Source organism: Tauraco erythrolophus, chromosome 16 (assembly GCF_009769465.1).
Source record: "Tauraco erythrolophus isolate bTauEry1 chromosome 16, bTauEry1.pri, whole genome shotgun sequence".
Classification (NCBI taxonomy): domain Eukaryota; kingdom Metazoa; phylum Chordata; class Aves; order Musophagiformes; family Musophagidae; genus Tauraco; species Tauraco erythrolophus.
This window is the reverse complement of record NC_141480.1, coordinates 17,323,796-17,340,615: the sequence shown is the minus strand read 5'-3', so window position 1 is coordinate 17,340,615 and position 16,820 is coordinate 17,323,796. Positions and strand designations below refer to the sequence as shown.

The 16,820-nt window shown below is 35.6% G+C and overlaps 1 protein-coding gene across 1 annotated transcript in view; it reads right to left on the bottom strand.

The window, feature by feature from the left end:
• DOCK2 (dedicator of cytokinesis 2) overlaps positions 1-16,820 on the bottom strand; it is a 194,581-nt gene that overhangs the window by 41,044 nt on the left and 136,717 nt on the right. Inside the window, 4 exon segments of the mRNA XM_086621891.1 lie at positions 1,434-1,582; positions 5,924-5,982; positions 6,085-6,185; positions 16,397-16,475. Coding sequence (XP_086478017.1) covers positions 1,434-1,582; positions 5,924-5,982; positions 6,085-6,185; positions 16,397-16,475 — 388 coding nt within the window.

The window sequence follows — 16,820 nt, the reverse complement described above, 5'->3', positions numbered from 1 at the left end:
AGGACATTATAGTCCAATGAGACTCAACTGGTCAATTATGGAATCGTTTTAGTGTCATCTCATAAAAATCACCTCTTATTGCTAAGCTGCAATAAACTGAATGTGCTTGTTCCTCAGCACTGAAAAAACACCACCTGAAACTTATTTATATCAGCGTACGAAGTGATTTCAGGGTCACCTGAGTGTCTGGCACCCTCCAGGCTCCTAAGCTGTTGCTCTTGTTAATCGGTCAGTATGACTGATGAGTTTTCGGGATTTTCAGTCTGTACGGATCTGTGCATCTCTCCCAGGAGATAAAGTATAAGCCAAGAGCACGAAAACATTTTTAAGAAGGCAAATATAGGACTATTAGGACATGGAGGGAACAGATGCACAGAAGCAAAGCATTTTTTAATCTTGGCCTTGAACCAAAAGCTTTGCACTGTGGAATACAGACCAAAATGGAAATTCCATCTGCTTGTTTGTTCCACGCTTAGTTGACACGGAAATGCCCCGCATGATTTAAAGTATTAAACAAAGCTGAGAACATGAATAAAATTTATATGGCTTTTTGTTTGCCACTTATCATTACAGATTGTTCTAATTAATTATTTGTGTAACTACAAAGTCTGAATCTCCAATTTAACATTTACTGTGAAAGGCACTGTGCAAACACAGAAAAAGGTAAGTCCATGCCCAAAGAGCTTGCGGAGAACGGAAAAGGCAGCTAGGAAACAAACTGACAGATACTCACTGCCCAAGCACACACAGCAAGCAGTGGCAGGAAATTTAGATTACACTCCCAAACGTCCTATCTCACCATCCTTATTTCTATTCCATCAACCAAAAATATTTTATACTTAGGATTTAAAAATCCTTTTCTGTAGAATTACTGTATAAAATGTTTTAGGAATGCCAGTTCTTCCCAGTGGTTATTTTTCTCACAATAGATATTAGAAAAGTTAGAATTTCCCAAGAAAACTGATAATACACGAGTAACTATTCACTGCTACTTCTGCCAGACATTCTATATTAAAAATTGGAAGTTTTGGCTGATCAATACCTATGTCACAAGGAAGGGGTACCATGAAGAATTTCGATTAGAAAGGACCCTCAGAGGTCATTTAATTCTACCTCCTACTTAACCAAGGGCTGTCTTCAACGTCGTGTCTTGTTCAGAACTTTTTCAGTAAAATCCGGAAAATTTTAAGAAAGATCCTGTAACCTCTCTGGGCCCCCGATACAGCACCTTATTGCTGTCATTGTGACGCAAGTTTTACTTAAGTCCAACTTTGGAGAGCCTACACTCACTTGCACAAGAGCTCTCCCTTTTGTTCATAATATTTTCACTTTTACTTTCTGTAAGCAGAAAAGCCCACACAACAAATGTTCACCAGAAGTGAACTGATCACACGACATTTTAATGAATTATCACACAGAGTATTTTTCATTACCTTTTTGAATTCTCCTGTCCTTTGATATTCACACACCATCATGTCAAAGAAAATGGGGATTGTGGCTTTTCGTAGCTCAACTTCTGGAATAAGAGTCATTTCCAAGATGGGTCCAACCATCCCCGGAATAAAGCAGATTTTATTCTGACCTGAAACACAAATGTAAATTGAGCATTTGAGAGGAGAGAATTTTTTTTTTTTTAAAACCATCTATGTTGATGAAGTCTTACAACTTATTCACTTATCTCCATGTCTTCTCAAAAACTGAAAGCATGTTAGTGGATACAGTCTCAGAATTCCAAGATGTCAGAATTCAGCGCCAGAAATAAGCATGAATGTCAGCTACGTTTTCAGTGAACATTTCAGTTTTTCAGCTTTTGACATCTCCTTTTAAATACCTGGAGTAATTAACCTAAGAATCCCCCAAATTCTATCAGTAGGAGTGCACCACACGGTAATATCACATGGAGTAACTTTTCTAGCTTATGAAGGAGAAAAACATGACTTGCTTTCATTTCGGAATAACATCAAACACTGCAACCAATAAATCAAACAAACCCATGCACCAAGCATTGCAAGCAATCACAGAAACACTATCTACACAGCTCCTAAAACCAAAATTATCTTGTAGCACAACTGTTACATCGGCTGTCAATGAACATGGAAATCTGTAAAAAACTCGACCAGATACGACGTGTTCTTCAAAGGCTGCTTTTCTTTTGGGGAAGAAAAACATGTGATATGTGCAGCAGACCACAATCAAAATTGAATGACCTGCATAAGAATGGTAACACTGCCTAAAGCTTGTAAGGAGATAAAATATTCTTGTCAACAAATACAACTAGACTTGTTCCGTAACTAAAAGGTAATCTGACTCTGATTTTCCTCGCATATGGGTGCCATACTAACGTAAGCCTAAGCATAACTGAACTATGACTTCAACAGTTCTATGCAACGTTATTTTTCTTCCATTCATGTTGATTAAAACCATTATTAATAATAGTTAAATCAATAATGTCAATAAGAGTGAAGAGAATCTTATGATAACTGAATAACTTCCAATACCTATACGTATTAGACCTTACAGGTATGTATTTTTTGAAATTCATGTAGCTGTCCATTCACCTCTAAAAATCTTCACTCTCTCAAGCAATCCTCTTACATGAGTAGAAAAAAGAGAAAGTTTCAACTAAATTATAGCAATACCCATGGCTTGACCAAGAGGCTAATTTTATGCTTTAAACCACAGAGCTTAGCACACCACTTTAAATATATAAAGAAAATTTAAAAAATAATAATTTTGAAGACTATCTTGCCATCAGCAACTCTTATTTCTATTTCAGGAATGAAGAGTAACATCTCCCCAAACCTCACAGCGACTGAATGACTGAAAGGCACAAAGGAACACAGAACAAGGCAATTCAATTCACAACTGGAAAGGCACTCTAGAGGTCGCAGCATGAGATTTTTTGACATGCATTTGCCTATTTCAATCTTGCTCTATATGTACCTCTCAAACACGGTTTATACTTAAGATGCTCTACTGCTTTTCAGAGTTCAGATTTTTGTTAAAGCTACAGAAGAAGCCTGAGAACTACAGAAAATAAGTGCCAGGGGTATTTATTATTAACTACGAATGACTGCATATTAGTTTGAAACAATTCTCAAGCTGTGTGCCTCACTTTTTCCATTGGGTATGTAAGTTAATATTATTTAAATAATTTAATAATGCATTTGGATATTAGAAAAAAATCCTTTGGTCTTCAACATTACTCTAGACAAAACTGTTAAAGGCCCTTAAATTTTTCTAAAGCCGTTGTGTTTGCTGTTTTTAGCACGGACTCTCAGATTCAGCATGAGTAGGATGTAAACAGCAAATCTCAAACACACACAAGAGGAAGAGTGCTTCGGCAAGATCTGTTGTACTTTGGAGTAAAATGAAAAATTCAAAGTTTATTTCCAGAAACAGATGTTAATGACTCTAGAATCAAGAATTCACGTGAAAACGACTGATTTTAAACTTGCGCCTACCAGTATTAAAAATGATGACAATGGTGTTAAACTAGAAAATTAATGGCTATGCTGAAAACAGGTTTGAGAGTTCACCAATCCATCAGGAAAAGTATCGAATCCTTTAAAATCTGATGTATCAAAAATAGGTAGTCAAGGTATACCAATGCATTAAAAATTTTTTTTCTACTAAAAAGTACCAAAAGAAAAAATTTAAGAAAGATTGAGAGGGGTATATATCGCCAGAAGGAGTATGTGCAAGGTGATGAAAACATTCAAAATCTCCAGGCAAGCATGGATACACTGGAATTTATAACAGAGATCATAAAGAAATCTCATATGTCCTAACAGAAGAACTTGGCAAAACTTTTCAAAGATAAAACAAATATTTGACATAAGTTTGGTTAATAAGAAACAATCCCTTCATTGCATTTTGAAAATCACAGCTGGCTTCCTTGGGTAATAATATAGGATATTCTGGCCTCTCCATAGCTTATTTTACCTTGCAACATTGCTGCGTCAGAGGTTCGAACACACTGCAAAACTTACTTGACCAACTCAGGGTGAGAGGAGAGGTAACTGGTAGAACATGAACACACTAAAAGCAGAAACATGGAATGACCTTTGCCTCTACAGCAGGCTGTGCCAGCCCACCGCGGGAAGAAGATGTCCCCACTTGAGATACGGTTTCTTTGCAATAAATGTGGTATATCAGGGAGACAGAGATGAGTGCTGCCTACAGTGTACCTGGGACTGAAGCAGTAGGCTATATGGACGAGCAAAGCGTACAGTGCACTATGCACATCAATTCTGCGCGTTGATTTCTGTGTGGAATGAGCACACGGCTTATTCCATGCTAAAAGCTGAAGAGCTCACACTGACACTATCTCACTGGACTTTCCATTCTGGTATAAACTTCTGAATAATTTTTTACTCTTTAATCTAATAGGGTCTTCAAAGGACTTTTTCCTCAATATATCTTGACAATGCCTTGCTGGAGTTTTTGTGTAAGTAATAAAACATTCATTGGAAGAGAAGAAGAAGATGGATCTCTCCTTCCACACCTCAAAGAAGCTAAGGCTTGAGTTCCTCTTCAAAATCAATCACAAAAAAAAAAAATCTTCAGTATCCTACGAAACAACACATTAGGTTATTGTCGATTTGGTGCAAATCAAACTAGAGATTTCATCAGCCCACAGAAAGAATACAACATCCTTCTGTCAACAGAAACCTTCCTGCAAAGTCTAACTGAAAGAAAAAACTTTTTAAAAATTTGCCTAAAAATTTAAATCAAAAATTGCTCAACCAACTCACAGAATAAACAGAACGTAAAAATTTGGTTCATCCATAAAGTTACTTTGCCTAGTAGGTCCTTGAGATCAACAAATTGAGTACTTAAGCAACTCTTAACGTTCTTCATGTTCTGCTTACAACTACTTGGTATTTAGTTTAGAATAAATTCTGCCTTTCCATTCACTCCCAGCCAATCACTTGACATCTTGCCTTGTATTCATGAAGGTGACCCTTTTATGCAAGTTTTATTCAAGTATCTTCAGATTTTGGATAGTGTGGGTATACTTTAGCTAAAATTTTAATAACACGGAAAAAATATTTATACTATTGGAAAAAATGCTCTTTTAGTGCAGGCACTGAGAATATTCCAGACCACTCTTAAAACATAAACTTGTGATACAGAGAGATTGCACAAGTTTTCCTGGATGAAACGACTGCATTTTAGCTAAGTTAGGAAAAAAGGAAGAATGCTGTTAGCTTATCCTCAGCACTCCACTGAAGTGGCACACAGGAACAAAAGACTGGAACTGGCCTGAGGTCAAGAGATCTCAGACAGAATGGTTACAAAAGCCTTTTTCTCTGTCTTCTCTTTAGTTAATAAACTGAGGAAACCTAGTCTTTCCATGATTAACTGCCTGAAATTTGACATTCAGCTTGCATTTCAAAATATAATTGTAAGTATCATCATAATTGTTTTCATTGTATATTTCAACAACCCTCGATAATACATACTTTCAAAGAACAATACATTATTGTTGTCCCTATTATGAACTCCCAAAAGAACAGTGGCAGAACATGGCTGTACAACAAATGTAAAAATATTTTAGAATTTTAACCCATACAGATTCCAAAGCTGAAGCTACTAATTTCTGTAGATTCAGATTGAACAGTAAGCTTCTCTGGGAAGATTTATCTGGTTCTCAATTTCAGCAAAACAAGGTTTCTGAAATCTGATTTCAGTCATCTTTGAAATGTGAGAGAAGGTTGTGAGAGCTCTTAGAAATAAAAAATAGGCAGTAGCCAAACAGCATATCTCAGATCAGTTCCAAGATGAATCACAGGCATGAAAACATATTTTATGTTCTAACAGTAGAATACTTACAGAAGTACATCATGTCAGACATTTTTCAAAGGAACAAGCAATATGCGATGGATTCAGTTGCACTTAAGTTCACCTGCCTACTCACCAAGTTTGTACCACATGTCACGGATAGCAAAACCTATTAAACGTCTCATATCTCCATATCTAGAAAGAAAAGAAATATGAAAGGTATTTTTATCATTATATCTTTATCATCATTTTACTACAAAATTAAAGACATAAGCTGAAGTATACATTTTTGCTTACTTGTTCTGGATTTTGTTGTATTTTGCATGGGAAAAGTTTTCTAGCTGTAGTGAATCTTGGGTAATAAAAGCCACAGCCAAATGAAAATAGTTGTTCCACAGCTGTAAATTGAATATAAGGAAAGTATAATAGTATTGAGACAAGCAGGAATAATATTAAACTACGCATAATGCTGAATAATTTATGAAACCAAATGATGCAAGCAAGATGAGATTTTTATATTATGCAAAGAGGTACATCATTAGTATTATGCAATTAGCTGAAAAGCAAGATAGATGAATTTTAATAACCACTACTACGCATTTGCTCTTAACACAGCAGCTGAATAAACATTGCTAAAAAAGATTCATATGAGATTCATTAGCTAACAACATTACACTGTGAACCATAGCAGGACCAGTGAAACACAGTACATGCCAGTGAATCTTAACAACTCGGAGCTAAAGGCATCCACTGTAATTACACTGTATTTGAGAGCTACTTCAAAAGGCATCTACCAGCTTCTCTTTTGATTCTAATTCAACAATGATTTGTGCAAAATTCCAACATATTCTGTTAAGAGCTCTCTACAGGAAATAAGGACAAAATACATCCCTCAATAACTATTATTAGCACTGAGTCATGTACTTGAACTAGAAGAAAACCCTTGCATTTCCAGTACACAGTCCTTCATTTCTCAAAGCAAATTACTTGTTCTCCAATCAAAATGAAATACTGCTCTCACATGCTAGGGATGGAAAGGGAAAAAAGAAACTTCACCAAGAAACTCAAATTCAAGGAAGTAAATATTATTTTCAGAAGCTTCTAAGCCATCAGCAATGGCTTTAGACAATTTTTTTAAAATGTAGCTGCATTAAAAATGTGTGGTAGGTATCAGTGAGACAGTAGAAAGATAATTTAAAGGATGGAAACAAAGAGGAAGTCGGGCAAAAACCTCAGGAGGCCTGCATGGATGAACAAATATATTATTTAAAAAAAATATATATATATTTGCTTGGGAAGGGGGCAGGATATTAACACGTTTTCATTAATCTCCACAGACGAAAGATAGCACACACAGCAGAATCATGCAGTCTTAAAATATTGAACCAACATTCATGAAAATTATTCTGCACTATCTTTTAGAACATCACACTAGAAAAATGCAAATCGCTAAACTGAGACAAGCAGAAGGTGAAAGCTAGAATTCAGAATAACTCACCAACTGATAAACAATAAAAATTAAGTAAAGTAAGCATTGCATTCTGTTTAGGTAGAGTCTTAAAAATAATTTTCAGAGTCACAGCTCATTCATAAGTTCTGGAGGTTGCAAGCACAATATTTAAGGCTTATTCCTATGGCACGCAGACTGGTTCACAACAGCTGCAGTGTCTTCTCTGAGGTGGAAGAGAGCATTAAGTATCTCAAAGTAAAAAAATTATGAAAACCCTTTGGGACCTCTGCCAAAATTTCTTTGCATTGGTTATATACTTCAAAAGGACTGAACAAGGATAAACATTTTTCAGGTTAATGAATATAAGTTTATAGAAGCTTTGAAGAAACACAGCACATCATATAAATGAACAAAAGTTTGTTTCATTCATTTTTAGTCTGTAAAGATTTACATAGAATAATCCCATTCTCTCCTTTTTTTTTTTTTTGTTTGCTTTCTGTTTAATCATGCAACTTAAGTGAAACAGTCACAAATAGTTTCTACTCCAAACATTACCATTCCTATGTTGGAAAACGTACCACACCTCTGAAATAAGGCAAATCCAGTAAAAATGAGATTTATGTATGCAAAATTTTACAGAATTTATATCCTGTGTTTTTCTTTCCATTCTGGGCAATGAGTCCAAAGTCCAAAGAAATTTGCAGATGAACATAAAAAAAACCCAAAACCAATTACTTACCATAGGTCACTCTAGGAAGGCTAGCTATTTGTTGGTAGAAGTATCAAAGATGAATTTTAAACTCTGAAGTTTGGTATTTTTCAAACGCACAATGCGGTATGTAATACATAAAGACACAACATTTCTAATATTGCTACTATTGTTACTGCTGCTAGCGAAATTTTCTAACAGTTGCATTATCCATTAACTTCTGCATCGGCCATGTCCTAGGGTTTTCTACAATGTCTATCACCATCATACAGATATTTTTGTACAATATAGCATGTATTTTTCCCCTGTATATTTGTAATGCAGTGACAGTTTTGATTTTCGGGTTTCTAATTGAAGATTTAAGATAAAAAAATAAGTTGTGCAGTTCTGTTTGTGATGCTAAAACACATTTTGTTACTGCTGAGTTATTAATGGTGCCCAGTGCGTGCAAGAAAGATAGGAAAAAGTGAAAAATAAGAATTTTCTTTTAAATCAGACTGACATTATAATGGAACATGGACTATGCCTTTTATAATAGAATTCTGTGGCAGGAATATAGATGATTAATAGGAAACTCTAATTGCTGTAACAGTACAGATTTAGAAATATAATCCTTTCTAATGCCCTGTAAAAATACTTCTAACAGAGGGGAAGGGTAGGAAGGAACAGCAATCAGTAGCACTGTATTTTCCAAAATAGAAACTCTATGATAGCCATGCCTGACCGCAACAAAATGGTTTCTGTTTGTTCACTCTTCCCTGTCCCTAATGTGTCAGAAGCTGCCATCTCCAATCAGAAACATTATAAAAGGAATGTTGCCAAAAAAAAAAGTAATTTCAATGAATTAAGTGGCAGTAAGGGTGACAATGGATGCTGACTGCACTACAGCGCTGATGTGCTCAGTCACTGAATGGAAATACTACACAGAGCTGACTTCTAAAGCCAAAGTTGATGGAGCCATGAGCTGACAGTGACAACAAAGTGGAAATACTCTGTGCTGCTGGACAAAGGTAGCACCTAGCTACTGACATCAGCTACTAACAGGAACAACAACAACAAAAATCATACGAGGTCTGAATAGGTTCTACAAAGATAATGGTTCACACTGGAAAATTTAACCGGAATTTTGAAGTGAACCATTAAACGCTGTTATCTTCATTCTTCTGCTGATGGAAGACTGGTTTATATTTCATTCCAACTAAATAAGAGGAAAAAACCCAGGACTTGCAAGTTGAAAAAGGAATTTCTACTGGTGAATAAAGAAAGAGAAATAAAACCTTCTTTCTTAGTTCTGCATTCATAAAAATAAGGAAACTGCTGACAGTTAAGACATGTATGGTAAATAGAAAGGTCATTTAATTATTGTATTTCTATATAACAAAGAAAATGTTAATTGGTATTTGAACTTTTTGCTTTCATACCTATATCTCTATATTCATATGCACAGATAACATTCAGCTTCAAAACTGAACTACTGTCAAATACCTGCTTCCTTAAAAATCCTTGTCCATCAAATAAATGGCAAATCAACTAGCTGGCTGTTTTCCAGTCTAAAATAGGAACAGGTGTACAAAGGCACTTTTTCTCTGGGTAAAGGTATTCAGACTGCTTACAGAAAGCCACGTTACCCCCTGATTATTCACCCTTACTTAACACTCTGGGGCTACCCTTGAGGTATGCATGTAGCATTTTGTTTCGAAATACCGAAGTTTTCAGTCAGACTAAATTAGCTTTTTTTGATTGAATTAGATGGTACAATTACCACAGAAGGTAAGAGAGCAGTGTACTGAAAAGTCCCAGAATTGTCCTATTTAGCACAAATGAGACACACTTCTCACACATTTATTGAGGATACCATGAATGTATATATTGCATAAGTACAGACCACGCCAAATTTTTGTTATCATTAAATCCAAGAAAACACGGTGACTTTCAGGGAACATTTTTTCCAAAATATATTCTACAATTTTAAATATTTTTGTTTGTTTGTTAAGTCTCTTCTGAAGAGCCCATCTCAACTTATACATCCTAAATCCAGAATTTACACATTGATCTGGACAGGTTGTCTGATCTCCACATTTGAAATTGGCAAATCCTTAAAAAATTGTTACAGCGAAAATGCCAACACCGCATTCTCCTTTAAAATTGTATGTTGGACGCATCTGCAATCACCTGCAATGGCTGTATTTCCAAAGCAAAATTGTCTTTAGTAGTGGAAGCTGGTAATGAAAAAGAGCCAGCCCAACCCTAGACCCCCCAACAGCCCCCACCCCTCCGCAAAGAACAACCAAACACCAAAGCCAAGCCACAAACATGGAGACAAATCCTCTTACAGCCACACAACAGGATCCTGACTCGTGCGCACCAGTACATGGCAAGTAGTGTGGATACTGGCTGGCTGATGAGACCCTTCTGCAATCAATTACGTGTATCCTCATGAATATTATTGAAAAGTAGTATAATATTGAGAGCAAACACAAAAAAATAAGAGGGAAAAGAGAAAATATAAGCTATTTACAATCACATAGATAAAACTTTTTATCAACACAAAACGCAACAGAGAAGTCAAAGGAAAAACTACACACCATTAAGACATAAATCGTTATGGTCTTCAGAAAAAAGTCTAACCTTAGACTGCTTTCCTAACTTATTTTTTGCATTTTTCTAGTATACCATCAATATATCTCCCTACACTATCTCAACAGAATAAAGATTCTTAAACTATTATACTTTCTCTAGGTGCAAACCTTTAATGACATGATTTACACTTCAGTGAACGAGTATTTCCTAGCCTTTCTAGATAATCTGTTTCAATACACAACTGAGTTTATATCTAACATAAATGCAAGTCAGTAATCTATTTCAAATACAGAGACAGGAATAGAATATAAACTGCTAAATATTGAAAGTTTTTTACCTATTCCAGTAATTCCTGCTGAAACGCCAGATTTCTGTGTATTAAATCTTCATGTTCCAGTTTAACCGCAGTTCTGAAGAACACACACTGATGTATTATGCAAGATTCTTTCCCTGTTGGCACTATATCCATTCACAAGCTTAAGGTACCATGGATATTGTGGGCCCTCGTTTGTTCTTGCTTCATGGTTTATTTTTGGTCAATCACTTAATGAAAATTCATTCCCTTCTCTCCCATGAAATTATTTGCTCTGGAGCTAACAATTTTGTCTTATCAGCACAATAGTAAATATTCTGTAACAAATGCCTTTTAGTTAATCCTTTCTTTACTGCTTTAAGTTTTGCTGTATTATGACATTGGACAATACCTGCTGTGTGCAACCCCTAATTGTGGCTTATTTTCTGAGTCACTGACGTACATCTGAATACATCCAGCGTGTAAACTCTGCATGCAAAATTCAGAAAAAAAAAAACCCACAGAGAAAACCACTTCCTCACCCAGTGGTCATATAATATCAGACACCAGATGACTATTTAATTAACTCCAAGAATAATAATTCTCAACCCAAGCAGCAGCTCTGGCACTTCCTGCCTGACCACTGCAATGCCAATCTCAATGTCAAAGCACCGGAATTTAAGAACGAGCTGTTGGACTCAGTGAACCAAACTTATTACATACTAAGGCAGAAAATTTAACAGCACATCACTGCTGTGCAGCGGCTTGGTATTTATCTCTGAGGTACATAACAGCTTTCTCACTGAACATATGGCTTTAAGTTTATGCACAGTTTTCAACTTAAAGATTGTAACCACTGCTCATCAGATACACCACATCTTTCACAGGTCTCAAATGATACCACTTCTTTTCCTTTCTGCACAATGAGCAAAAAAAGCAATTTTGCTTTGAAACAAGAAAAAGGTCAGGAACCTTTTTTCCTCCATTTACCAAGCTTTAACAGAGTAGCAAAAATGTCTTCATTGCTTTTGTCTACATTTAAAATACCCTTTTTTAGTTACTCAATTACTTCACAGTCTACTTGCTTTGTTTGGTTAGGTTGTCTGTTATATTTTGCCATGTAATCACTCAGTCAAGTGAAAAATCCTCAGATCTACTTCACTGTGCTTTAAATTGCTTTTTTAATTTACTTTTTTTTAAATTAAGACTTTTCTTCAACTATTTGTTAATAATCAGATTTGAAAACACCATTTTACAAACAGCATAAATCATTCACTCATTTACAAAGAACTTAAAGATGTAACTTCTTTAAAAAAAACCCTCAGCAATATGCATCTCTGTTTTCCCCATCCCAATATATTCTGTTTCTGTAGTTTAAATTATCGTTAATCAGGAATATTAAAATAGCAGCCTCTGTGTTAGCTTCCATATTCTTGAGACATTGTTCTTGCTGCATATGCTCAGTAACCATCTAAAGTTTACTCATCTCTTTTTCTTTGGAACCAGAAAATCAACAGTACAGATACTCCTAACAGAAATTAGATTGCCTGAAGCTGCTGCATACTAAATAACTGACCCTTGAATAAACAGGCCTTCTTTTGGTCTTTTTTTTTTTTAAATGAAAATCCATTTATTTATATAATTTACTTAAGTTTTTAGATCTGCAGAAGTGACTTATGTAACACAGGCATATAGCATCTTTCCAAAGTTAGATTAAATTTAGATGCACAACTCCTATTCATATCGAGTGAAAGCACTGGAGGTTATTTGTAAAACACAGCGAACGAGCTCACTAAAGTCTCTGTCAGGTTTGGCTAGAGGAGAAGCACGTTTCAAGATCATTTTTTTTTCTGGAATTTGAGAAAAGATCCCAATGTAACGAGTTGAGGTGAAGCTGCACTCCATGGTATGTGACTGCCTCAGTTCTGGCTTTAGGAAGCATATCCTAGATTTCCTGTACCCAATTTCTGCCTCACTGTTTGCAGCCATAAGGGAACCCACCGGTGCGTACTGTGGCTCTCTTCCTGCAGACTCAGCCCTTTCCGTGGCAGACTCAGGGCCTGACCACAAGGTGCCCGAGCTGAGGGATGCCTGCTGGGCTGCCACAGGGCTGGCTGTGGACACGATCGGGCCGTGTGGTTAGCAGGCTGCAGCTCTTAACAAAACCGAAAGTTACGCTACTTCCAAATTTTCTCCCAGATCAAAACAGCAACAGCAAGTTTTTTGTCCAAATCCATATTTTTTCTATATGCATACAAATAAAAATAGAAATAGAGTTACACAGAGAGATTCCAAACTGGTTAGAAGTTTTGAATGCCTCTATTGATTGCCAATTTTCCCCCACTGATACTTTTGTTGCATTGTAACATTTGTTATCAAATAGTTTGAAGTGAACACTAAATAACGTGCCAGCATTTGTTTCCATCTGCAGACTTACTGTATGGATTTCAGCAATGACCACGTTGTCGGTGGAACACAAGCGTATTGCTTATTTTCATTAAAGCAAATGTTTCTTTAAAACTCCTAAATTTCGTTTAAATACAGACACCTCAAAGAAATCCCAAAGATCTGCTCGCCTTTGAAAGAAACTGCATCTCAAAGTTTTGCTTTGGTTTCCTCATCACTATTCGGTGCCCAAAAACCCTAACAATGAAGCAATGGATAAATAATAACACAAGTAAGGTTGATTCAGAGTTTTCTTTTGCAAAGCAGCTGCTACTTTATTATATTAGCCTATTGGTACCTTAATTGCTAAAACAAAAACATACCAACACTGCAACAGCTGCGCGAAGAAGGATTGCTTTTTGTTTATTAACTGAAAATACTCCAAAACAACTGAGGAAAACCAAACACTAAATCTAAAAAGTGTAACAACCCCAAAGGCTGAACGTGTGAGGTGATCTATTTTATAAAGTATAGAAGTTTCTCCTTTACTTTGAGTTAACCACTGCTAATGTTTGCTTACAGTCAAGATACAGTGATATAAAAAAAAAAAAATATTGTCTCTCTCTTCTTTGTCATTTGCTCATTTTCTAGTGATAGGGAAAATTTTCTTGGAGTACAGCAAACAACTTCAGTATCCATGTTATTAGAGAACAATTCAAGTAAATGCAATCCACATGAAAAATTACACCTCCAAGATCAAACTTTGCACGGTCAGAAAGGACATGACAGAGACGTGGATTTATACTGCAGAGTAGAAAGATTTAAGCTGTGACTTCAAAAGACAAAGTTTTTATTAGAAAAATTAGGTGAAGTTATTCCTCCTTCCATCCCTTCCTGTTTGTTTCTGCTCATAACACCTCAGTGCTTTAGTTTTAAGAAAATTTTGTAACTTTAAAGATAACGTAGTATGTTCAGGAAATATACAGACTACTCTCTTGCCATCAAAGGCTCTAGAACAGGTAGGCAAAATTCTTGATAGAAATTATTTGGATAAAGTTGATCATCAGAAAACGAAGAAGGTCCACTAAAGGATCTCTCAAGTTTCTCATTTCAATTAATAACATTTTAGTTTTAAGTGCTTCTCTATCTTCAAATTTTCAAAGTCTGAATAGTTGCAAGACACCGATTCATAGACTTTTTAAAAAAATATACAAATACGAAACCAGTAGAAGAATCTTTAAAACATTAAAATATTCAGCTATCAGTGATCTGAATATGCATAGATAATTTTAATTTTTGTTTAAGAAAATGAGACAATATGCTTTGCTTTATTCAGACCTTCTTTAATTCAGTAGTAGCTTTTCTAAAAGGTATATTTAGGGTACAGTTAGAGGGTTTTCAGAGCTTTTATTCATGGAAGAAAAGAAAGGTATCTCCCTGGCTGGTGCTTCTAAATCTCTTGTGAAAACTACAAGGGTACCACCAGTTTTTAGATGGCACTATTTGTTTACTATAACGCTGTTTAGCTTACTGAAAGAAAGCCTCCAGATACCTAAGAAGTCATGAATAAAAGAGCAAGCATTAACACACTCGCTTGAACTACAAGTTCAGCGTTAAACTGCATCATCCCTGGTTGGCTGATAGCATTCTGCAATGCCCAGACTCACCACAGGTAAATTATCGGAAATTAACCCGAGTTGCAGGTCCAGACTGCGACTTTAGCATTTGAAAGAGGCAGCGCACACCTTAATAAAGTTCGGACAGGTACGGTCTTTACAGCAGGCTGCGTGCTTTTGGGAGCCTACACACACCGAGGTCCACCAGACCTACTTTATTTGCCTGTTTAATAGAAATGCTAGATTGCAAATCGGGTGTTAATAAATTGAATTAGCCTAAGAGACATTATACCATAAATCCGTCAAGGATTTCAGAGCTTCCAGCAGAGATATTTACTAAAAAGAAATTTTGTTGCAATTAATATCTTTCCCTATGATTCAAAAATCTTAATATTATACATATATACGCTTGTAAAGTCACATCTTTTGAAGGTAGAAAAATTCAGTGAGATAAATGAGGAAAAAGTTCTACATTTTCTACTTGGAGACCACTGTAACTGAGTATGAATTGAACCTTTTACCTTTCTTTTTACTGTTGTCTTTTAAACTCTTCCTGCGTAACCACTTACACGACAGCTCTGTAGTTAACTGTGACCAAGGTATTTTGTGTTAAGGACAGAGATCAACACCAAACAGTTTTTAGCACAGTAAGTCTAAACAGACACATGCAGTAGAGTAGAATCACATAAACCAGGCTGAAAGTTGCAAGACTAACTGTAAAATACAAACCCCGAGAACTCGGGAAGGCAGAGCTCTGAACTTCCTCCGAACTTCGTGGTTAAGGTCAATAAGTTATTATCTAATAAACAGTTAGATTTTTGTAATCAGGAAGTGCTTTTGAACTTAAAACATTTACTTTTAACTGCAGTTAATATAAAGAATGAAATAGAATAATTTTTCATACTATACTTTCTTAGTGTGTTTTCTATCTATAGCTCATACCATAATCTGGCAGTATTTATTGACAAATCCTAATTCTAAAACTGTATTTACATTTTAATAATTTAATGACTGTGAAACTAAAGACTTTTTCATTTTTATTTGAAGCAAGCCAAACATATAGTAAAATGCATGACTAAAAAAACCCAAAACTCTGATTTTAAATTATTTCAGAAAGTACTATTGAAAAATAAAGGAAAATAAATAACTAAATAAAGATAGACTTACCAGGGAAGACTACAAGTTAAGAATAAAAATAAATTCAAAGTGCTAAATAGTCTAGGAATCAAACAAAGCTAAGCTCTTCCTGCCCTACATACACAGGAGTGGCATTGTAAAGGCTACGTGCATCACATCAAAGATTGCCTTTCTGAAAACACGGCTGGCTGAGAAAAAAGAATCAGTTTTCTGCTTCCCAGTTCTGAGAGAGTCACAGTACAAAATACTCTGTTCGGGTGTCTTATCATAAATAATCAAAGTATGACTTCCATGTCGTATCAAAGATGGCCTAATCCTGCCCAACTCAAATCAACAGTCATTTTGATACCGAGATGAAGTATCAGAAGGGGCTCTGACAGACCAGAATGATCACACCTACACGGACTGTCTCGACTCAGCTAAAAAGCTTAAACACTTACTTGGACTTCAAAATTCATATTATCCAGAAATTTCTGGTTCATTGTCTCTGCAAATTTGTTGATGGCTCTCAAGAATACCCTAAAAAAGAAAAATCATGATATAGATGAATGAATATAATCTCTGGGAATCTATTCCAACCACGTGTGACATTGATGGAAACACATTTAAGCACTGAGCACACTAGAAGCAGCAAAATGCACGCATACATGAACACACAGCTGACATTCTGTGCAATGGCATGTTATTTATAGTCTGTTATACGTTAAAAAAAATGAAGCACAAGATTGTCAAAGTTTCTCAATCTCCATTGAAAAATTCAGACATTATTTCTTTTCCTATACATTGCATTCTTGAGAAAACAGAGAGCAAGTCTTTCAATTTTACCTCCTATGTGACAAAATGGAATCATTTACAAGAGTCTTA